General features: G+C 42.1%; 2 protein-coding genes across 44 annotated transcripts in view; both read right to left on the reverse strand.

Annotated features, from left to right (window-relative positions):
* Nucleotides 1-1,621, reverse strand: part of RBM44 (RNA binding motif protein 44) — a 36,322-nt gene extending 34,701 nt beyond the window's left edge. Inside the window, exon 1 of one of the 5 annotated variants that reach the window (XM_043525777.1) lies at nt 1,249-1,621. The gene's annotated coding sequence lies outside the window, so the exon portion shown is untranslated. The remainder of the gene's footprint in view (nt 1-1,248) is intronic. The other 4 variants (XM_037912979.2, XM_043525778.1, XM_043525779.1 and 1 more) reach the window with 4 other exon arrangements.
* A 4,901-nt stretch (nt 1,622-6,522) lies between these two features.
* The window catches only part of LRRFIP1 (LRR binding FLII interacting protein 1), a 189,805-nt gene continuing 171,349 nt past the window's right edge, over nt 6,523-24,978 (reverse strand). For 34 of the 39 annotated variants that reach the window (XM_043525767.1, XM_043525760.1, XM_043525763.1 and 31 more), the window contains one exon: nt 16,723-24,818. In XM_043525767.1, coding sequence (XP_043381702.1) covers nt 22,369-24,818 — 2,450 coding nt within the window. In that variant the 3' untranslated portion in view covers nt 16,723-22,368. Of the gene's footprint in view, nt 8,744-11,577; nt 11,683-13,566; nt 13,647-14,204; nt 14,323-16,183; nt 16,231-16,722; nt 24,819-24,978 lie in introns of those variants that run through there. The other 5 variants (XM_037913082.2, XM_043525774.1, XM_043525773.1 and 2 more) reach the window with 1 other exon arrangement.

Here is a 24,978-nt window from a genome sequence, read left to right on the forward strand (position 1 = left end):
TTCTGAAAGGCAGCAATAGTCAGTGTAAGCAACACAGTGTCTACACTGTATCAACCTAACTACATCGACCAAGGTGGAGTTAACTTGGTGTAATAAGTGAATTACATCGTTGGGAGTAACATTTTAAGGCTTGTCTTCACTACTGGGGTAAGTTGACCTAATTTACACTACTCCACCCACATGAATAACCTAGCTGGAGTCGATGCGGCGTAGATTGACTGCAGGGTGTCTTCACTGCACTGCGTTGACAGGAGACACTCTCTGGCAGACTTCCCTTACTCTTCTCAGGGAGCTGGAGTACTGGAGTGCGCTCTGCCAATGATTTATCGGGTCTTCACTAGACTAGCAAAATCAACACCTGCTGCATCGACTGCAGCAGCTTCGATCTCCTTGGTTGTGAAAACAAGCCCTCAGCATAGACGCTTACAGTTAGGCTGATGTAAGCTGCCTTACGCTGACCTAACTCTATCGTGTAGTAGACCCTGCTGAGCTTGTGACTTGTCAAGGTTACACAGGAAGCCAGTCGCAGATCTGGGAACTGAACACCACTCTCCCGATTTGCAGACAAGCAACCAACACCTGGAAGCACATGTTGAAGGAATGGGTACGGGGGGAAGGGGGGCATAAACATGGGGAGAACATAAGAGCGGTCAGACCATCTAGCCCAGTATCCTCTCTTCCGAAAGTGGCCAATGCCAGGGGCCCCAGAAGGAATGAACAGAACAGGTCATCACCGAGTGACCCTCCCGTGGCCCAGTCCCAGCTTCTGGCAGGAGACGGCGGCAGAAGAAGAGACGGGGGAGGCCGCATGCGGCAGAAGGGGTACTCTGGGGGAGGGGCACACCAGGGGGCAGCACAGACCAAGGAGCAGGTGCAGCAGGCCCAAGAACAGGCACTCCAGGACAGAGGGCACAGGCCCCAGGATAGGCGCTGGGGGGCACACCCAAGGAGGGGCGCTACAGCCAGGGTGGGGGGGGGACACAGGCATCGAAGGGCAAACACACGAGGAGGGGCGCTCGGGGGGGGGGGGAGGGAACAGGCACCGAGGGGCGCTCTGGGGGAATGAGAGGGACAGGCGCTGAAGGGCCCACACCCGAGGAGGGACGCTCGGGGGGGGGGGGGGGGGGAAGAGAGGACAGGCACCGAGGGGCGCTCTGGGGGCAGGGGGGGGACAGGCGCCGAAGGGCCCACACCCGAGGAGGGGCGCTCGGGGGGGGGGGACAGGCACCGAAGGGCGCGTGCACAGACCTGGGGGAGGGACAATGCGTTGGCCCGCACGGGACGAGCGGCCTCGCTTGCCTCAAACGTCCAACTTAACGATCCCTTCGCCGCCCCCTCCCCCGCGGCGGCGCGCGGCCGCCGGTTCTCCACAGCCTCGGTCCGGGAGCGCACGGCGCGACCCACCGCCATTGGCTGGCAGGAGAACGGTTCTATCTTCTGATTGGTCTTTCTCGCAAAGCGGCGGGAGGAGCTGGGCGCCGAGTGAGCGGCCGCTCCCAGCACGCGCCTGGGCCTCGTTTGGAGCCTGCGCAGCGCCCGCGGGAGCGGGAGGGCGGGCGCGCCTGAGGCGCCCTGCCCCCGTGCGGCTGCGTGCGAAGGCGCCTTGAAGCCAAAATGGCGGGCAAAGCGCAGACCATCTGCGCAGAGGCTGACCCATGGGGGCGGGAGGCCGGGCGCTCTCTCTAGCTCCACCTAGCGCTCGTTCATGGTGGCGGCTTGGTGTTAGAGCACCCGCCACCGTGCCAGGGAGGGCTGCTGCTTGGCCGGCCTTCAAGGGCTGCCGTGAAGCCCCTGGCTCAGTCCCCGCTCATAAGACCATTCAGCGGCCGGGCATGAGGCTTGCACTAAAGGGAAGCGAGGCCTTGGGGGCAGCGGCCTCCTGAACGGGAGTCTTGCCCTGTGCACACGGGAGGGAAGGGCATCTTTAATTGTTCACGTGGAAGCCTGGCAGAGCAATTTAAAAGCTGGCTCAAACTAGCAGATTAGCTTTAGAAAAAAGGGAAACCTTTACGATGCGTAAATACTTATTTCTCAGTGTAATAGCCAATGCACGTGGGGTTTGTATAATTTTTGGTGGTGCCCAGAACGAGTCCAGGCAGAGCCGTCTGTCCATAGGATGGACTGGGGCAACCGCCCCAAGCCCCGCGCTTTGAGGGGTTCCTTGCTTCAGGGGGATACGGGGTCCAGGGTGGCCTGGGGGGTTAGCAGCGAGTGACCCGGCCCCAGCCCACCCCGCTCCTCTCCGCTCCATCCCGCCAGCGCCCGGTGTCGCTCGGGGGAGGAAGCCAGAAAGAAGCGTGTTGGGGCGGGGGCAGGGCAGGCTGGGGACGGGTCTCTCGCTGCTGCCAGTGCCAGGCCCCCGCTAACCCTCCAGGGCTCCCTGAACCCCACATCCCCCTAAAGCGCAGGGCCCCCCAAAGCATGGGCCCAGAGCAGTTGCTCCAGTCCATCCTATGGACAGGACGGCTCTGAAAATAAAAGCCCAAACACTGGTGGAGCTGGGTCCATGTTCCTGAATATTGGTGGAGCACAGGCCCATATAACTTGCCGCCTATGCCTATGCAGTCCCTTAGGTATTTACAGTTTACACCATTGTATATTTAGAATGTTAAAATATTTCAGGTTGATTTCATATGGATTGATATTACAGTTGTACCTTCTAGGCCTGTCAATAGCATAGTTCCAGTATGCCAGATGCTGTACAAACACATCCCCGATACCAAATAGCTTACACACACTACATATTTTAGAATACACCATTTTTATTTGGACTGTTTTATAAAATAATCTGTCTTTAAAAATGAAATTAGTGCGTCCACAACGTAAGTGGCATGGACAGGGCTGTGCACTGAAACACACCCTTTCTCCATAGAATAGGCACCAACCACACAAGCTTCCTCACACTGCCATCAATGTATCTCAGTCCCAAACACTGCTGCAGGTCAGATGGTCTCCATTAACCCATCAGCCAAGGCCTGAGTGAGGTGTCCTGGTTAGGCCCTTCACCAAAGAAATAGACTGAGATCACCAGCTCATTTCACTTTGGTTTTGATTCATGAAACAGCTTACACATGGTAATATTTGGCATCCAGGGGCTTGGGCCATATTTGAAACTGGTTTTAAAACTTTTGTTCGTAGAGTGGACCACATTAATAGAGATCACTGAATGGAAAATTCTCTGTACAAATGACAGGGATTTCTAATATGTAAAGATAATGCTACAAAAATAATGAATTTATTTTAAGCTTCTTTTAGAAGGAATAGCATCGAGAAATGAGGAAAGCAACACCACATGAGCAGTCTGTGGGCTACTGTTTAGGAACAGTTAGTCTAGAGAAAAAGAAAGACGCTTCCCTACCAAACTTCAGAACAGAGTAGCAGCAGCAGCTTTGTAGTAAAGTTCTGATTGCATGGACTTGTTAAACATCTTTGTGAAATTTCTGCTGAAATATGGGGCCCTGTGCACTAAAACCTCTTTATCTGACTATAGCTGATCAATTCAAAAATAAAAATGTTCCATCCTATGTGTCTTTCTGAAATAAAATGTGTATTAGGGTAGGCTGGGATATCAGTACTGGGTATTTCCTACCAAATGCAAACGTCTACGAACACATTACACTTAAACACATGATTATTAAGGCGAAGGCTAGTCAATGTCTAAAGGCATAATTTAAAGCTAATTATTAATGCAACACATTAGGACAAACTCACAGACAAGTTTGTATTGGCACCTTAATTACTATCTTGATACATGGCTATTAGATTGTCTGCTTACCAATGAATAGAAAGCACCAGCATTTGCTTTATTTGGGGGTTGGGGGGAGGGTGTTAGCTTTTCTTATGGCCCAATTCATTTTAGAACTGCTGATCTAGTGAGAACTAAGGTATTGCTTGTTGGGAGTCCAAGGGGTCTGTCAAATACACATTGAGAGTGCAGGGCTCAGTTCTGCAGTCTTCATTAATAATTTTATTAAAATGGGAGTTTTTTTCTGAATAAGACCCTCAGGATCAGCACAGTAGCCATTACTATTAACATTTTTCCATATCTGTGTGGGGTGATAGTGCCTACAATATATGTTTTCCCCCCTACTATATGTAATACGGAAAGCCAGATATATACAACTGGCACACATACTGTAGGGTCCTTACGGACTGCATTTTTTGCACTGTATGTAAAGCTATTAAAATGGAGATAGAAGTATTTGACCTGAATTACCTTACTGTACATTATATATAGCAACATTATAGATGTGAATTACAAAATATACGTTTCCTCAATTATATAGGCTTAAGGGGTAAGAACCTACATTGCTCTGACAACATCAAGACTTGTTTCCCCTGTTTAGTAGGAAGAAGAAAGAATCACTGACTTGTCAAAGCAAGATACTGACCTAAGAAGTCAAAAGAATAAGAAAAGTGGAGTAGGAAAGGAGGATTTCAATCAGCTGACACAACTGTGTTATGTCTGGAGAGCGAGACACTAAAAATATAAAGAATTTTACTCAAAGCAATGACTATCAAGACAAGATGTTACGATGGTAATCTGTATACATTCTTATACTATAAATTACCTAAGTGCAAATTTAAAGCCACTCTACTTTTGGCGCGGCCCTTTACATTACTCTTGAAGCAAGTGTGTGTCCAATAAAACTGTGCCTTACACGTATATCCCTAATCTCATGTGAAAGACATCAAGCTAAAATAGGAAGAGACTTACTGGCATTAGGACCTCATACTGGTTTAATGCCATTAGTTGGCTATAATGGAGAAAAAAATATACCAATTGAGAAATATTGTAAGAGGAAGGAAAAAAGGCAAATACTGCATTTTCCAGTTAGTACATTTTAAAACTGTATATAGGTAAATTGGGATACCTGTATGGCCAGAGCGAGATGAAAAGATGAAGTTTACAAGATTTTGGTGAATAAAAATTACCTCGATGTCTATACAGGACCCTTTTGGATGAAAAGGAAAAGTGAGTGGTGGCTTATATACGGAATGTGATAAATAAGTGATTATACCAGACACTGCACCAAACTACCATCCGATGAAGTGAGCCGTAGCTCACGAAAGCTTATGCTCAAATAAATTGGTTAGTCTCTAAGGTGCCACAAGTCCTCCTTTTCTTTTTACTACCAGTTTAGTTCATCCAGCAGAATCAATGTTGTTCTAATTTTGGGTATTTCCCAAGCTCAAGATTGCCAAATGTGCCTCACTGTACAGTGGTGAACAAGCATCTACAAAGGACTGGACTGACACCTTCAAACCTATTTATGGCAAGTCTGAACCCTGGTTATCTCCATAGTTCAATCTACTTAAAATAAAAACTACAGTTCTCATTGCAGTGGTCTGTAGGAGAGCTGGCATTTTACCTGTTTTATATTTACATTCAGAGATAGAAACCCTTATAAATGTACATTTTAATTTAAATTGAAATAAACTCTTATGTTACTAAATTGAAATAAACTCTTATGTCTAGTTAAAGAAAAGCCTACACTTTCCAATGCAGACATTTATCATGATAAACCCCTCCATAAAAATGCCCAAGTAACATCAGTTTCTGCTTATGGCTCTCCAGATCAGTTCAGGTCTATATGTGCTTGTTTTTCCTTAATAGAAGAACTGATTTTAAAAACCATTTAAGTTATACACATGCCATAGTTTTTTAATACAATAAAATTAAACATTTCAAAACAAATCAAAGGACAGCAAATTTAAATACAATTATTGGAACATTCATTCTGATTCTGCAATGAGCTGCCATGTGGAGTCCCAGGGAAGCCAGCAGGTCTGTGTCCACACTGCAGCTGAGAGCACATCTGCCAGTCCGGGTAGACAGAGTCACACTAGCTCAGCTGGAACTAGCATGCTAAAAATAAGTGTGGACGTTGCAGCTGTGGTAGAGACTCAAGCTAGCCACCCAAGCTCAGACGAAGAGGGTCAGGTTAAGAGCCCGAGCTACGGCCGAAGCCACATGTTCATATGGCTATTTTTAGCATGCTAGCTCAGCAGGTGTTTCTGTCTGGGTTAGGAGGCTCACTTCCCGCTGCAGTGTAGACATACCCTTGAACTCCAACCGGAGGCACTGGCTTGGAGCGGTTGGAGCCAATGTTGTTACTACCATTTAAAGCCTTGTTAGTGTTCATGCTTTATAGGAAAATATTAATGTGCAACAACCAACTGATATTTTTCCCTTACAATTAAACCTAGGTCATACTGAGATTCAAAGGGAACAAAAATTATGGTTTGGGTATAAAGCTAGTTTATCACACACTGAAAGATTTCTTAGAGGCATAAGCATCCAGGTTATGAAATTTGGATTTGACTTCTGTCTGTGATAAGAGATTAATGCATATGGATGCAAGATGAAAGTTCCTTTAAAAAAAAATTGCAGCACTTCCTGATGAACAAAGTATTTGTTTTAATTTTTTGGCCCAACCCTTATTTTACCGATTTTTCTCCTGATTTTTGCCACAAGATAGTATTTTCACCGCTACCACAAGAAGAGAGGCCAAGCAGCAATCAATCACACAACTTAATCCTTTAATAAAATACTATGGTATGTTTATTTTAATAAAAAACTTCATTGTATTTTGTAGACACTAGAGGCTCTATACACCAGAAATGGTAAAAGTCACAGAAAGGTGCAAATCTGATTTCTACATCTAGTTTGACGTATTCAGCAAGAAACCTGGCTCTGCATCTGAAGAGTCTTGCCTAAAAGTTCCGTTGGAGGTGGAGATTTCATTTAAAGGAGTCCTTTTACCCACTATACAGCTCTATATCCAATTGACTAGGGCAAGAAATTATGGTCTAGGTATACTTGAATCCTGCCTCAGTGCAGGGGTATGGCCTCTTGAGGGCCCTTCCAGCCCTACATTTCTCTGATTTCTTTAGGACCACAGAAGTCTCCTCATCCCAACTCCCTCTTCCAAAACACTGACCTACTCCTTCCTCACTGATGGTAAGCCAGATGCCTGAATTCATTCACATGGAATGAGAAGTGTTCCTTCTCTAGCCAGGGAAACACATCCAATTAACAAAGTTATCTGACTTTTGGTGGTAATCAAGCATAGAGATAAGCAATACTTCCTTTAGTGGACAACAGCAGCGTCCTGTATTCTAACTTCTAAATATGGAGGGAGAAGCAAGAATACTATGTGGACCAGAAACCTAAAACTGAGGTTAAGGAGAAATTTGGCCTCTTGACCCTGAATTTGGCTTAGTAGGTGGCAAGCAACAGAAGTGAAGGGAGTCTGCAACAGTCAGCATTCATGCAAAATTATTTCTGTTGAAGAGATATCTAATCTTATATCTGGAACAGAGTCTTTGGGAGTTTTGAACAATAATCATCTGCATTCCTTATGTACTACAAAATTTTTCTGGATGGGGGACAAATTGCTGGGCTTTATTTCTCAGATAACTGCTTTGAATTCAACATTATAAATCTGTTCTAACGAAGCAGAGCTGTAATGCTAACTGTGAGTCACTAGATTGTGAAAACTGCCTGGGATATTTTAATTGGTTATGTTTTCTTTTTCAAGTTGAAAATTATTTCGTAAAAGACCCACGGAACAGTTTTGCAATTACAGAACTTGTAGAAAAAATGTATGTAGCAATGTATTCTAAAGTGCTTCTTTTACTTCTCAGCTACTTAACAAAAATTAGACTGGTCGATCTTTTGTAGAAGCACAGAGATTCCTAACAGCTCAAGTACTGGTAGGTGATTCCTGATATAGAAGAACCCTTCATACATTTTGTTTAAATCAATTATATTTGCTTCGACAACTGTAGTGAAATGACTTAAGTGCAATCCACCTTTTTTAAAACATGGCCTTACTCTGGTTTATTTATGCAACATTATTACATCCTTTAAAAGAAGTAGTTTACTTCAATTCCAAATATAGGGATTAAATAATACACATAAAAAGCTGTAATTCAGTGAAGCTATTGCCTATTCACCCTGAAATAAAACAGTCTTACGATTGAACTGGTGCAAAAATCCTTCCAATCACCTTCGTTTTATTGGCAAAGTCATTTAAGGTCACTTTTGCTTCCAAGACCATCATCTTCCATGGTTTCCACTGAAGGAGTTTTGCTTTGTAATGGCTCGTGGTTCCACAGTGTTTTGTTAATGAACAGGCTACTATGAATATACTACTGTAGTCACTAAATTGCAGATACTGCCATGAGAAGTCCAAAAAATTACAACTTCCTCCCCCCCAGCCCTAAATTTCAGCAAGACAAAAGTCAAGTCCCGGTTTACTCTTTATTTTTAACACCATTTTAAATGGCAAAAAATGGCTACTGTGCCTTTCACGATGAAGAACTATCAGGATGCCCGGTGTGCTTGTTAAATGGTGTCCAGGCTCTGTACTGCAAACATACCGAGTGGAAAGGCATCTACAGGCACAGCCATTTGGATCAGCTACTCCTATGTATATAGTGCAGCAGGACTGAATCTGCGTAGAGAGAACCACTGTTTGGTGGCATATAGCAAATGAGTGCACGTGTTTGGGGATTTTTTTGTTCTCAGAAGGTAGGATGATAAAGCATCCCAAACAGCCAAAGACAAGCTTCTCCAATGTTGTTCTCATTCCATCAAGTAGTAGTTTTCAGTAAAGGCTGGCTATTATTGCTGAGATAGTAAAGCACTTCGATTGGCCTTCATCTTCTCCAGCCGTTTCACTAGATGGCCATTGCTAACTTCAAGCTCTTCAGTTTTATCCAATGCTGAGCGAAGCTGAAAGGAAGAAGCAAAGGAAAAGCCATCACTAGCTTTTGAAATGTTTTTCCTTTCCTAAAGAATGTGGCTTGGGTGTCTTAACACTAATTCTATTCTGAATTCCATATTGCTGCAACCTCACTACAAGAACAAGCAGAAGGTCCTGACAGATTTTCAACAAGTTCTGACAGATTAAGCAACTGCCTGCACCATTACTTTGAAAGCCACACAGTGTATTTTATTCATAAGACATTTTTCCAAACTAACATGCCTCAGATTCTGAATCCAAGTGTGATGGTCTATAATATTATGGTCACCCCTTTTACAAGACTATGATAACTTTTGTACAAAGTATGCCTTGTGAGGTATCATTTGAAAAGTCCATCTGCTGAACGTTATTATTCCATTGAAATATGTGTAGCAACACTATGTGTAAAGTTATGAGATTCTACTGTATGATAGTTACTGAAATATATTGTAATTCTGGATAACACCCACAAACCAGTTTTTCAGAGACAAAGAGACACTGGCCCCAGCCAGGTGTTAAAAACAAATCAGATACTTATGCGACCTTTCTCCCACCGGGGTGGGGGTGGGACGGGGGGGGGGGGGGGGGGAGAGGGAAGGCATGAATAAGCAATTTACATTGCATCACAGGAACATTTCAAACTTCACATCCACAACAGACTGTATGTCACCACGACTCAGCAAGGCTATTTCTAGCACAAGAAATTAAGTTATAAAGGGGGAAGAAAATGCTTGACTTCACCTCTCCTTTTCCCATTTCTCTGCTCATAACATAATGAATCTCAAAGAACTGAGCTAAGGAGGGAGTGGTCCCAGGCTGCAAGGAGACCTAGCCTGTGAAATTTACAACAGTGTATGGTACGACAAAACCTTTGCTTTTAAGTTCAGTTAGCTTTTTAAGTTAGGTATTAGCTTGCTTATTATTCTTTTATTTTCTTTTGTAATTAATTTTCAACTTTTATGCATTATCACTTGTAATCACTTAAATTCTATCTTTCTGTAGTTAAACTTAGCTTATTGTTGTATCTTAACCAGTGTGTTTGGATTGAAGTGCGTGGGAAACTCTTTTTGGGATAAGCCCTTATCCTTTTCCTTTGATGCAACGATGGACTTTCTATGAGCTTGAATTGTTCAGTAGTGTGCTGGACAGCACAAAACGCACATTTTTGGTGGAAAATCTGGGACTAAATTTGCAGGTGTCGCCTATATGTAACCTGAGTGACTGGTCAGCGTGCTCATGTATTTAGCTGGGAGTGAATTTGCACGCTGAGGGCTGTGTGAGCAGGCCAAGAATGGATGTTCTGACAGCACAGCAGTGTAAAAGGCACCCCAGGCTAGAGTTAAGGGGACACTGCTGTTCAACTCTCCACATTCTACCCTGGGGAATGTCACACCAACTAAATAGCTTGAATTTCAGAGGTGCTGAGCAAACCTCATTCTCTCTCAAGTCAGTGCAAACTCCAAGAGGAATAGTATGTGTTCAACACCTCTGAAATTCAGACCATTTACTTAGGTGCCTGAATATTACTACTTTTGCTTACTATACAGTAAGCTTACGGTAGCACCAACTTCCCAAACACTCATGAAGGACAGTTTCTGGTCCAGTGGTCTCACACTATAAAAACAGAAGTAGAGAGTGCGTTGGGGAAAAGGAACAGGAACATCAATAAGCAAGTAATAAAGTCATTGATTCATTATAGGCAGCATGGAGGAAATGGGTCTTTTAAGAAGGCCTTATGTTGATAGAGTAGGGACACTGGATGAGATCAGTGAGGCTGCACCATGCAGAAAGGGCCACAATGAAGGCGACACAGAGGTTATTGTGTAAAACTGACAAATGAGCAGACAAGGGCTGGAGCAGTGGTGGATGAACGGGAGGGGTGGACAATATGAAGCTTGACAAAAGATAAGTAGAAGGGGCAGAATTATACAGAACTTTGAAGGTGATGACAAGATGTTTAAATTTGAGGTGATCATGTATGGGGAGCCCATTGAGGGACATGATCAAAACAACAAGCAAGGAAGACTAGTTCAGTAGCTGCAATGTCAACCAATTTAAGTGCTTGACTTTAAGCACTGAAATTTGAAAATGTTGATATAAAATTTAGACTTCTGCCAAACATGTAAAGTTGCTTGTGTGGCCTATCTTCTATGTCCTTTATTGTTGATTCTGTGTCACTGTGGTTAAATAATGAAACATGACCTCTGATACCCCCTTGCCAGTATTCCCAGCTTCCCACTCATTTCTCATTTACACATCTCAATACGGTCAAAGATCTGAAAGTACAAAAACAGAAGCTGTAATTGAGAACTGATTCTTAATGAAGTTAGTTAAAGGACATGCATGCCAACACTTGTAACTTTTTATAGTACAAACACCAATTACTCAAGTCTTATGTACGCTGACTGAAATGACCATTTGGATTTGACACTTGTAAATGACACTTTGTCACTGAAGTAGAACTGTACTGAAGGATACGACCCTGGGATATGAGCGCTCCAGTCTAGTCAGCAGCACCAAGTCAGAGAGAGATGCTAGGCATTAAGGATGACGTTTCCTGAGAGTCAGTTACAGTGATCAGTTCAGGGGAAATGTGCTATTGTGAGTTGTCACAGTTGTGTTTGCACTAACCAGATCTAAGAGTCTGAAGATTCTGGACATATCCTTCAGCACGATTAACAGGACCAACACAAAAGTAGCCATTTACCTTGCAGTAACCCAAGAACAGTGGCAACTACTGGAGAAAATAGCTTTCGGAGATGTGTCTGCTTCTCCTCTGTAGAAACAGAATTTGCTTGTCTATAATGTTGTAACAGTAAATTACCTCTCTTTGGAGTTTGCGTTTCTCAGCTTTCAGTTCATCTTCTATTTTTTCAGCATTTTCAGCAGCACATTTGTATCGAGCTACTTGACCCTCCAACCGTATTACCTAAGGTTAAAAAGCAAGTATACCATTAAGAACTCTGTACAGGTAAAATAACTTCTAATCCTGTCCTTCCTTTGGCAACCCAGTGAAGCTGGGAGTCTACACTGTGTTCTTATTAGAATGAAGGGCATGTTCTGAGAAATAAACTATGCCACAGAGATGTCAGTTACTGGTAATGCCAGGTTGCTTGTCCATATTTTTCTCTAATACTCTACTAACGATATGGGGAAATGCTTCAATGTATTAAAAAAATATAACTTACCTACACTGAAAGTTAAACAGGGCAAACTTCTCTACAACCAGTGACTAAGTAGGGCCATTCTTTCCTCCTGAAGAATAACTGTGTGGCTGACTTATGCAGGACAAAAGGCATAATGAGCAGCGACATCCAACTGTGTTATGCAGACTTGTACTCCACACCATTTGCCTCCAGCAGGTCAAGTACTGCAGGTATCTGGATATAACCACATTCTAAAGGGTTCTTGTATTTTCAAAATAGTGTTAATACAGATCCTTGAAGTTGATCGTTGTTTTGAACTCTACATTTATAGAATAATATTTCTGATACGTAAATGAAAGTATTTCCAGTCTGTGTGAACACAACTAGATCGCTCTGACTCCCTAACAATCCTTTCTTCAAAGCTTCTTACAGCAAACAAGACTAAAGGCTTGCCTACACTGCCTCAGAGTTTGGACTACAGGGTGTGAATAGCAGTGCACACCAAATTGTTGCACTGTAACTCCCCCATGTCGATGCTGCGGGTACTAACTGAAAAGTTCATAGTTCGTGTTAATGTAGTCCTTTTCAAACAAGACTACTTTACTCCTGGGGGAATGCTGCACCACTGTGCAATGCAGAATTTGCACAGAATTTCATTTTTCCCCTTAGAATTTGCACTGCAGAGCTGCTGGCCGCCCATAGAGGCTGCTGGACCCCACAAAGCCTGGCTCCCAAGCTCACAAATAGAGAACACTGCCAAGAGAAGGGGGAGCTGGAGAGTTCCCAGCAGCTGAAGTTCCCAGCATGCCCCAAAGGAAGGAGGCAGTGTGCAGGAAACTCCATATGTGCCCAGGACTCAGCATCATGCTGTTTCTCCCTCTACATCCCTGAGCTCTGGGAGTGCGGGTGTCTGGCCCCGTGACTGGATTCTGTGGGGAGGGGGTGTGGGTGTCTGGGCTGGGAGGCCCCACGCAGCTCTCTCTAACACCCCCCAAATATCCTCTCCTAGTATGGACCTCTCCAGCATCCCCAAATACCACCTCCAGCACTCCCCAACTATACCCCCTCCAGCTCCACCTCCCACTCCCCCCCAGCAGTATCCTCTATTTGGAAACCTCTATATGGTAATCCTACGGGGGCAGGGCGAAAAAATGAGAATCAACTAAAAGACCTCAGGGGCAGAGTTTTCTCCCAAAATGTGCCCAGCTGGCACGTGACACACCCAACAAAAGCACAAACAGAAAAACAGCAACTGGGTTGTTGAAGGGATTTCTTTAACTCTCTACTCCTGGGGGAATCTTTTTTTGTTGTCTGTATTGCAGACATGCTTGCTGACAGGTAGGCATTTTGAAATAAATTACCAAAATAACTGAAACTGGCATGATTATATTGTATTATTTTGACAAATAAAATATACAGAATTTTAAAATATCATGTGCAGAACTTTTAATTTTCTGGTGCAGAATTCCCCCAGGAGTATACCTCAGTGCGAACTAGAACCTTTTAGTTTGCGCCTGCAGTGTCCAGACAGGGGAGTTACAGCACTTTGGTCCGCACAGTTATTCACACCCCTGTAGTCTGACCTGTCAGTCAGTGTAGACATAACCTGAGTTTATCATGGAACTGTATTTCTTAGCTGATCACTCACTCTCCATGTGCGAACTTACATTCTGCTCCAGAGTTGTTATCTCTTGTTCAGACTTTGCAAGTTTAAATTTGAGGTCACTGATTTGTCTGTTGGCATCTCCTAAAAAAAATTACAAATCTGTTATCAGAAATGTAGGAACAATCTGGACAGGGCTCCAGTACATAAAATGCTGGAGCTTTAAAATGTTGCACTATTACTATGTGGGGCTGGCTGGTGGGCAGGTGGTTCATGCTCTGTGCTTTGGCATGATATACTCTGTAAAGTTCCCTTATACATGCAAGCTGGTACGCATAGACACTCCAGTCCCTGTTATCAGGGAGCGATTCAGATCACATCACTTGACAATTCTACGAGCAGAATTGGTAGTGTAAAGGGAGCCCCCGCCCAGCCCTACCTGATAATACAAGGGAGGTTTCTGTGCAGCATAGTCTTGAAAGCGGAAACAGAAACGCTAAGGACCACCCCCCTCCTGCACCTACTGTAGAATCTTATCTAACTGCCCGTTGCACTGAAAATTCTATCAACGTAACAAGAATGAATTGAACAAGTGGACAGACAAGATAGCCTGTAAGTGAGAGAGACTCAGAATTCAAGAGTCAAGTGTAAACCAATATGCGGCACATAGCAGTTTACTCTTAAAATGGAAACTAAGTTTACTTTGGAGATCAATCATGTGCATATCTGTCCCATTCTCAAGAACTTCATCTTCAGACTGCATATTCTCCATCTTGTCATTCTTCTGCTTCTCTTCCAGTTGTCCTTTTAGTGTTTTAATCTGAAAGTCCCAAAATAATTCATTAATTTCAGTGTCTCTACAGAGAGTGGTCCAAATCAATGTACAGACTGCCCCCCACGAAAGTTCAGTTGGCCAGAAGGAATGGTCATACTTAAATCATCTGTCTCAAAATATACGTTTGTCATAAAATAGTCTCCTACAAATTCCTTTGCAGCACTGTTTAACATGGGAAGTTATTTGGGAAACAGGGTGTAGATTCTAGAGTAGAACTAGTACGTAACATTGAGGGGACAGAGTTATTGGTAATGAAGTTTATACTCTACATGCAAATTAAAGAAAGTCAGATTTTTTACAACATGAGTTAATGCAGATGAACAATCATAATAGTCCCAAAGGTCTCAAGAGACTAACTGACAGGAATCTTTATGCTACCTTGGAATTTTATGATTTATAGTTTCACCATCAATAATTTGGCTACCATTTACCCAGCTATTGTATTCCTACTGCATTTTTCCTTCTAAACTGTACGTTGTGAAACAAAGATTGTCAGCAGCTGTCCAAGGACACAGAGGGAATCTGAAGTAGGGCTTCCCACACATTCACGGAAAGCTAAGATTATGTCATGGAGGTCCTGGAAGTCACGGAATCCATGACCTCCAAAGGCCTCCGTGACATTCGGGGCCCCACAGCTGACCAGCTGCTGCCGGCAGCGGGAGGCCCCCACAGCTGACCAGTCTCTGTGGGTGGTGGGGGACCCTCCCGCAGCTGACCAGGGTGGCAGGACCCCCTGCAACTGACCAGCTGCAACCCGAGCTGCCACCCACCACAAGCAGCCGGGGCCCCACCACAGCTCCCAGTCGCCAGCGGCAGATGGACTCTGAAGCTGGTCAGTGGCCATGGGGGGGCCTCCTGCAGCTCCCAAGTGCCGGAGCTGCTCAGCAGCTGGGGGAGGCCCCCCACAGCTCCCCAGCCTCCATCACTAGCAGGTCCCCTTTCCCCCCATAGCTCCCCTGCTGCCGCGGGTAGCAAGGGGGACCCCCCATCAGCTCTCAGCCCTTAAAGGTAGTGAGGGGACAGACCTGCAGGGGGACCACTCCCAGCCACTGGGATCCCTGCAGCTCCCAGCCACGACAGGTCACTGCTTCCATGATTTTTTGTTTTTTGCCCGTGACTTTTACTAAAAATATCCATGACAAAATGGTAGCCTTAATGATAAGCCTTATGCAAAGACAGGCCAGCATGCAGACTGTTTACTGTTTAAAGGGCTGTTTTCTCTGGAATGTTTTTGTTCTAAGTACTTTGCTTTAAGAAGGCTGTCTGGTCACTGTTTATCACCATCATTGCTTCCCGAGAAAGCAGAACTGCCTGTTGAGATAATCATGGTTAACTTTGGGGACTGTAGTGCAAGGCCTAGTCTGAGCAGGAGAAAAGCATGATTCCACCCCAAGAAAGGTGGCTGTGTGAGGCCAGAGACCTGAATGAGGCACCCTTGAAGAGACCAGGAGGGGTCTACAGTGCAGTTAGCCCTGTAACACATGCAACTAGCCCATCTGGGGTTGGGGGGGGGGGGGGGAAGAGAGAATCCCCTGTTCAAAATCCTGATGAAGTTTTTTATGAAGATTGTTTTTGAGTGTGTCCTTTCCTGTCTATGACTGTTTTTGGCAGAAATCTGCCTTACACCCATCCCCATAAATATATCTCCAGTGTACAAAGCTGAACCCAGCTCCTGTGGAATAAAAACACTGAACACAGGAAGGGAAGCAAAGCAGCAGCTGCTATGCTTTGTTGGGCATTATTGTCTATGCTCTTTATGTTATAGGAGTATTTTGTTCTCTTGTAAATCTCCGCCTCACCATGTTGCTTTACCAGGCATCCAGCAATACTGAAATATGTTAATTACCTGTTCTAGCAAGGATTCTCGTTCACCAATGAGCTTTTTCAGTCTGTCTGAAAGAGAAGAGAGAGAACTCAGTACTGATTTAGTTAAGTTACATCTTTCAGGGTATATATTTAATCAAAGAAAGAATTGTGAAGGTTAGTGAAACTAATGATGAAGGTAGTTATGCACGTACCACAGGAAATGAGGTCACAGACAGGACTGGGAAGGGGTTTCAGCCAAAGGAAGTTATGTCATTCTCATTGAGCATGCTTGTCACTTCAGTAGCAGCACCCAGCTGCATGCAAACAGGCTAATCTTCTATTTTAGGTTAGCATGCAAGAACTCTAGGGTCAAACACAACTGCAACACAAAAATCTCACAAATCTTTAAAATTTAATATCATTAACAAGAGATTATATACACCTGCAATCATTGCTAATCATACGTTAACATTTTAAAATCTTTACTAAAATCTTTGTAACTAAGTAGCTTGGCTACAACATTTTCTTTCGTTATCTCTAGTAAAACATTTGCCTGTGTGATTTTTTTTTTTTTTTTTAAAGAAATAAAGTCTGGTGAAGTGGTTCTCTCCATTTTAGTCCTTCAGGTCGAATATAAATAGGAGATTGTTAGCTTAGACAATTTGCTGTGTTAGACCTGAATTTTGAAGCAATAGGGATCAGTATACAAATACGAGCTAGCACACTGTTTTGCAGAATTAAAAAGATAATTTTGAGAAAAGAAAACTGAAGTAAACAAACACTCATCTCTTTCCTTTGAGGCAAAGGGAAACGTTTCAGCAGGTGCCACTGTTTTATGCAACAAGTGATTTTATGAACTATGGCGCTACATTACCACCAAGTTGATTTTACCTTTATACTGAACAAAATACATTGAAAAACGTATTCCTTTAGAGCAGCTGAATTTGACCAACAGAATTTTCCTTTCTACAAGCTGCTCAATGTTTTGTTTTATACTGATTCTGTAGAGCATATATATTACTTTGTCCTCCCTACAGATAGAGACACAGAGTGGACAGACGTTGGTCCAGTAAAATATATTACCTCTGCCATCTTGTCTCTCTAGTATCCTGCGACCAACGCAGCTACACCACCACAGCACTCCTTACAGATAGGCAGTCAGCTACACAGAGCCAAACATAGGTGCTGAACACTCAACTACCACATCAGGATCTGGCCGACTAAGTTAACTGCCAACATTAGAAGTTCAGTCAGGAAAAAGAGTTCTTGCATTTCTTAGAGTTTGCAACTGACAACTCACAATCCGTTATAGTTTTTACTGAATATAGTCCTAAGGATATAATTTGTGTAAAGAGACCTACACTGTATGTTTTGAATTCTTTAAAATATGAAGATAGTAGGCCTTTTTAGATCTTATATATGGAAAAGGTCATCCCTAAATTATTACCCTTTTTCTTTGTTGACATACTATACTTAACACAGGAAATAGCTGTGGAATCGGAGATACCAGTATATGGTAAATGAGAAAACGTTGACTTTTTAAATGGAAGCCTCTATATATGGCAAATCTACAACGAACAATGGTGATTCGAGATAATGCAGTGACTCATCACGGTGGTGTGCCTACAATCACAGAGAGGTCATTCTAAGATTATGAAAATGCACCTTTTTATCTGTGGTGTCTGATACAACAAACACACATATCATAAGTAAGACGACAGTTCAGCACCATTGTACATCTACTGTATGAAAGCATTCAGCATTCAGAACTGCCCAAGAAATGGACAGGACACAGGGAATTTCAAGAACACCCATCTTTGTGGTAGCCAGGCATCTATGTGAAACCACATTTTGTATACTTTCTTGGGAAAGCAAAACTTTCCTGATATGAAACTGAAAGTGGGGGTGGAGAAGAAGGGAGGGACGGACGACTACCCCTATATGACACGTTGTGGTAAGTCCTGCAAAATAAATAACTTGGTTTGAAACACATGTGCATGTGCATATACAGTAGCTGAAAAGCAAAGGGAGGTGGAGAGCAGAATACCCTGCTTAAAGAAGGAAAATAGAGGAAAAATGGAAACAAAGCCAAAGAACAGAAGAGCAAGGAAAAGTATTTCAAGGCTGGAGACAGGGTTGGAAGTCAAACATCAGAAGAAGAGCCAGAAAGCAAACTGCTAAAGAATGAGGTTTAATATAGGATAGAATGTCCCATTTTAAAGTTAGCCCCACCTGCCAAATGGTCCATTTAATTCTGGAAGCTAAATTTAACCATGCACACAAATATACACATAATTATTACACAACTACCACAGTATTTACAGTATGGTACACATATGCCTTTTGTGTTTGAAATATATCTGCAGTGTCCAGAATGGAAGCACTTAATTGTCATAGTTATTTTTAGAGCTACCCGTTGCATTTTTGGGGGCATTTGCAAAGCAGTTTTTCACATCACTCCTCGCAACATAATGGACTCCTGTCTACTTCAATCCCATGAGTCTTGTGCAGGTGTGAGGATTTGGGGGAGGGCAAGTGAAATGGTTCTTCTAGGTACAAACAAAACGTGTGTGTGTGTGTGTGTGTGTGTGTGAAAAGTTCTTTAGGTTCTCCCCTTTCCACCCCTCCTCACACGCATAGAAGAGGAGCCTGTACTGGGGTTTGTGAAGAAAAATCCACTATATTTTTATTTTGAAATGCTACGGTTTTCTAACAAGCCAAGTGTCTGAGGGGCAGTAGGAGTATTACTCCATTCTACTGAATTCTACGGTGCCTTTTATATGTGGTAGCTAATTACCTATTTTATGGGGTACAGTGTATCCCCATTTTGCTGATGGTGAAAACTAAAACAGAGTTTGGGACTTGACTAAGGCATCTGTATGGCGTGCCAGAGCTGAGACATGGATACAAGATACCTTTGCCCTCCATCCCACATTTAACCTATGCGGTGTCTCACGCTATTCAACTATCTCAGTTGTGGCCAGAAGTTGCTGTGGCTGCCCAGCAATGTAGCTGGTCAGTTGCAAGAAACCAAGTGGGAGAACTTGCAGGAGTCCTAGTGCCATCAGCAGCAGCATGGGCAGTATTGCTCCCCCAGACCTGTGAACTCATTTGGGTTTGGGACCATCCCCAAACCATGGGTTATGTGTACCCGAAAGGCCAGCGTGGCAGCTGAAAGGTGGTGGTGGGAGGACTGCAAGTAAACCATGAATCTTTAGGAAAAATTCAGAGTCTAATTTTCAAGGCTAGTTTTAGAAAGAAGAGTACTAGGAACTTGGTTTTTTATATGAAAGCTGAGAATAGCACTGCCATTGCTAGATACCCAGATAAACTGGAGCCATTGGCCACTGGCTTTGGAGGGCCCCAAAGGCTAGCTCTGATCACTTAATAGCCCCACATACAAAAGAAACTACAGAATTTCATTAAAGAGTCAATGAGTTTACTCCATGAATTTATACTTTTGTTGACTGAAGGATGACTGTAGCTCACGAAAGCTTATGCTCAAATAAATTTCTTAGTCTAAGATGCCACAAGTACTCCTTTTCTTTTTTCTAATCTTTGGCATTATTACATAAACACATACTGGGAAGTCATGTTTCCTATATAACAGTGCACATTTTGCTGGGTGCCATCTGTGTAATCTTGGAGGACTGGTAAGTAACCATTTTTGCCCTATTATCTGTGGTTCTTTTCAAGATGATTTGCCTGCATGGAACCACACTCATGAAGTGCACATAACCCAAAGCATGCATACAAAATGAGTGGAGATTCACATCGGAAAATGACCTAAGAACTTAGAGGCCTTGTCTACACTGGGTATTTGCCCTGATTTCAGCAATTGGTGGCCAGTCACGGATGTAGCTGCACCAGTAAAAACTCTGCTACATTGATGGCTGGCCACCGAATGCTGAAATCATGGCCAATATCCAGTGTAGAGAGTGCCCAAATTTGGAAAAACAGAAGACAATATGACCAAGTTATTAAATGAGTCATAATTGTATCGGTTTCCCTGGCCCTGTACTAATGTTCTAAAAAGTTCTTACAGATGTGCACACGCTTCAGAGGAAAATAAACTGAAATATTAATGAAAAACTAGTATTAACTTTCCCATAATTATGTCAGAAGTATTTAAATTACATTTCTCCTTATGAACAAGTTGTCTCCAGACATACCAAGTGCTGGTATATGCTTCAGTGGATTAGGCATCATTAACACATAACTATAAATGACTTCCTAATCACTGACAAAGTCTAGTGAGCACATTTATTTATATTCCATTTGAGATTCAAGCAATGAAAAAAATCTTCATACTAGTTAACTATACTATACAGTAAGAGGTGCTTTGAAGACCTGTTGAAGTTCATCAGATTAATAGTGTAATGATTATATTCCAATATTAACATTTATTGTCCTCAATCTTAAGGATTGCACATTTTCATAGAAACTGCACCAAAGCTGCCATCACAGTGTCAGAAAGGAAGCCATTTAAAAGGCACTGTAGGTTTAAAATTACTGACTCCTGTAATGTCATATTAAGTTCCTGGGATGTGGAGGTCAAGGTTTCTTAGCAGAATTAAATAACATCAATTCTACTACCTATAATGAGCATGGAGGAAAATGGTCAATAAGAAGTTAGACGTTTAGAGAAATTACAATACATAAAGCGTTTGAGAGGCCACTCTGCAATGCCTTTTTACAAAAAAAAGCGCTTTTAGAATCTCTTATCAGTTTAGACTGAATTTTATGCAGGTTTGCAAGCAGTGCTCTGGACAGGTATTTTAAAGTATAAAATATGTTTATTTCAATTATATACAGCTCAGTACATTTGTGATATACATCTTGAATCTTTTCAATCTATTTGCACTCTGCTAATTTTGTAACAGCAATACAAGCAATATCTTGCTATAGACCGCCCAAAACCTTGAGTTTGCATTCCCTTTTGATTTTCATTGCTTAAAACAAGTTTAAAAGAATGTTTCCTTTTGCAAAAAACACATTTCTTCCCAGCTGGTTTAAAATTTGCAAATAAGACAAATCTCTACAGTTTATATTCAGGCTATCACAAGCAATCTAGCTGTTGAGAGGTATTTTCAAAAAGGCAGGTTTGGCTACATGGTCACTAGTACATAAAGAGCAATACCAATTATCTGATTAAGACATTCAAAAAGATTAAGACATTCAAAATTGACTTCATCCTGGCAAGGAGGAAGGAAAAAGTATATTCAGAGATAAGAAAACATTCTTTCATAACCATATTTTTGCAAAAAAGACAATGCAATAAGGAAATGCAATTTAAACAAATTTTCCTCTAAGAAAAATAGATATTTTATAATACTATTAACTTTGCAAGAAAATGTACTTGACAGAAAATCTACACACACATTAGCATGTGTACCAAAACAATCCTAAAAAAATAAAAAAGTACATGTGAGACATGATGTAGAAGGCTTATTCTGGTGCAAAGTGCCTAGATTAAGTAAACATGTATACACTTATTCCTTTCAGAAGACTAACAGGTCAAAACATTTATGTTTTACTTTCTTAAACGCTATACTGTTCTTTCAAAGTGTGCAGACTAAGCAGATTCACAGTGACCTTACTAATATTTTGGCATTTTGTGTGTTTATCTTATATATCATGCTTTGGAATGTGTTCATACTAAAATCATACACAAAGTCAGTTTATATGTTGTTTTTATTTTTAGCTGTTATATTTGGTTCCTGAACCTGTAGGTATTCACAAAGAAGTTTGGACATTATTACAAGTTCTGTAATGCTTGAGAGTTGCTTTATCATAGTTACCATAAAGTGGTGATGTACCTAACAGAGACCTCTGGCAGGTATTTAAGTACATTCAAAACATCTAATTTGCTTAAAACTAGTCTAGAAAATAAGAGCAATATTTAAGGTCCCTTGGTAGGATATATCTGCCTTAAAGGCATTTTAACTCGATGTGAATCTGAACAGTACATTTGTGCTGCTTGGTGATAAAATATGAAACCTGAGAGATTAAAAACAAACCTACATGTTTAATCTCTGGTGGACTATGTATCGCAGTAAGTAACTTGGATGGATGTCCACATATATAGATTGACACTGTACTATGAGACTTGCATACAGAGAAATTTAAAGAATATTTCTAAAGTCGGATTTATTGTGCAAAATGCATTTTTGTATTGAAACTGATTGAATGGTATGTAACTTATTTGGGTCCTCGATTTTGAACTCATGATATCACACAGTCTTCTTTAGATCTACCCTTGCCCCTTCTACTAGCTTGCATATCCTCTTTGCTTTCATCCCTAGTGTTGCCTAAGTTTCCTAACTCCTGTTCTGATGAATATTCAGCAGCTATTTTTTCCATATTATTGCTGTCTAACACGGCTTCATTCTCAGTTTCGTCCTCCACCAGATCACAGGCTTTTTCTGGAGCTGCAGACCGAGATGTATCAGTTTGCAAACGACCAGCTTCTTCAGCTTCATTTTCTTTTTCCTGCTGGGTACTAGCATTGCCTTCAGTAACCATGCCCTCATTCTCTACACTCTGTGTTCCGCTTTGATGAGTTTCCTCCTTTTCACCTTTTCCTGTTTTGGCAGTTTCTGTGACTATTTCCTTTTCCCTAACTTCCTCCAACGTTTGTGTATTAACTTTCTCAGCATCATGCTTTCCGGGAGTTTTTAATATCAGCCCTAATTCATCATCAAAATCAAATTTTTCACCATCATCTTCCACTATTTCCTCCTCTTGACCCTCCACCTCAACTTGTTCATTAGACTTCTCATCCAGCTCTGCTTTCTGTGTCTTGAGGTAATCAGCATCTTCCTCAACATCTGGAACAACTTCTGGTTTCTTAACTTTTTGTAATTCATTCCGCTCTTCTATTCCTTTATTCTCATCTTCCTCATTCCCATTTCCCATCTGTTTTGTATCCCCTTCTTTTCTGCTAAGTTGACATGCATCATCTAACACAGTTTTCTGAATTTCCATTTCCTTTGTGTTGCCTTCAAGGGATTCACTAAGTTGCTGTGATAGTTCTGTGATTTTCTGCAATGAACTATCATCAGAAACAAACCTATCATGCTGCTGGTCTGGAAGATCCAGCTTCTCGCTACTTTCCACTGATGCCTCTTTATCATCAACTTTCTCTTCAATAATTACACTGACATCTTGAGTCAATTCCTGTCTAGATTCATCTTCCACTTCTTTAACTATTTTCTGCATTTCACTTTCTACAGTCTTATCTTTTTCTTGTATTGGATTATTCTTTACTTCTTCACTGCACTTAATTGTTTGGGTTTCTACCTGTGTTCCCTCATCTCCCATCAACTCATTTCTACTTTCCTCTCCTTTCCTAGATTCATCCCACATTTCTGTGTTTGATTCCTCAATTTCATGATCGCTGGGACTAGTAACTAAAATAGTTTCTTGGGATTGAATTTCTTTCATGACATCTTGGTCCTGCTCTGTCTGATGCGATACACCCTCTTTTACCTCTGCAAATTCATCTAGGGATACCATAGGTTCCTCCTCTTCCACCCTTTTGTTTTCAGAATCTGGTTGAACGTCCAACATGCCTGTTAATTCTTCCATCTTTCCTGTGTCTTTTGTTTGTCCCCTCTCAGCAATATCCTTCTCATTCTCTACCTCATCTTGCATATTTCCTTCCTCTTCTGCAAATATCAGATCACTTTTTGAAAAAGTGGATAGAGTATGTGTTTCATCTGTTTTTTGTTCTTTTACAATTGTATCTGGTGTGACCTCACTTGCACATGCTGCTTCTCCCTCCTCTTCCACAGAATCTACTTCTTTCCTTCCCTGACTCTGAACTGTATTTCCAGTCTTATTTTCTTCTTCAGCTGTATCACTGTCATTTTTACCATCCTCTCCTTTACCAACTGTTCTGTCTATGTACCCTTCATCTTCATCAAGCTGTTTCTCCAAGCTACTCATAACCTCATTTTCAGTGCTTTCTTCTGCTTGACAGAGACTCTCAGTGTGAGCCTCCACATGTGATTCTTCAATACCTGTACCTGCTCTTGCATCTTCTGGTGATCCTGACTGATCAGAAGCTGATGCATGGCTGCTAACCACAAAATCAAGAGCTTCCTGAAATATTTCACTACTGCCTTCTTGCTGGCAAATTGTAAAATCCTCTTGTGTTATTTTCTGCTCTTGTGCAAGTCTTTCAGATTCCTGCTCTGTGTCTAAGTCAGTAGGTCTTCCCTGAGGAGTCTCAATACTCTGACTTTTCAGTGTACCCGTTTCCCAATTCTCATTAGTCAAGTGATTTAAATCACTACTATGTTCAGATTCCTTACTACCAGACTGTTGGGCTTCTAAGCTATCATCTCCTGATTCTGTTTCCTTTCTCAACTCAATTACATCACTATTTTCAGTGGAAGAAACATTTCCTGAAACATGTTCTGTATGGCTTTGAATTTGTTCCTCACGTCCACTACTTAACATCACTGTTGATGTGACATCATTGTCTTCCATGGTTTTCTCTGCCTCTGTATTTTCATCAGCATGCAATGTCTTTATCTCCGTACACTCCTTTACAATTTCCCGCTCCTCAGACTCCTCTTTGTGTTCCTCATGCTCAGTATTCTGCAAGATTTCTCTTTTCCCCATATCCTCCAAAATCTCATCTTTCATCTCCACTTCATTGGCTCTGCCTAAAAGACCATTGAGAAAGTTGAAGGGACTACACCAAGGGGTGGCTACTTAAATTTGTTAAACATGTAACACTTACCTCCCCACTTAAAACCCAAAAGAGAAAATGAATTGAAAGAATCGGTTAATAAAAGATCAGCTTTTGCCAATTACGTGAGGCAA

The sequence above is a fragment of the Chelonia mydas genome, chromosome 11 (assembly GCF_015237465.2).
Source record: "Chelonia mydas isolate rCheMyd1 chromosome 11, rCheMyd1.pri.v2, whole genome shotgun sequence".
Classification (NCBI taxonomy): Eukaryota; Metazoa; Chordata; order Testudines; family Cheloniidae; genus Chelonia; species Chelonia mydas.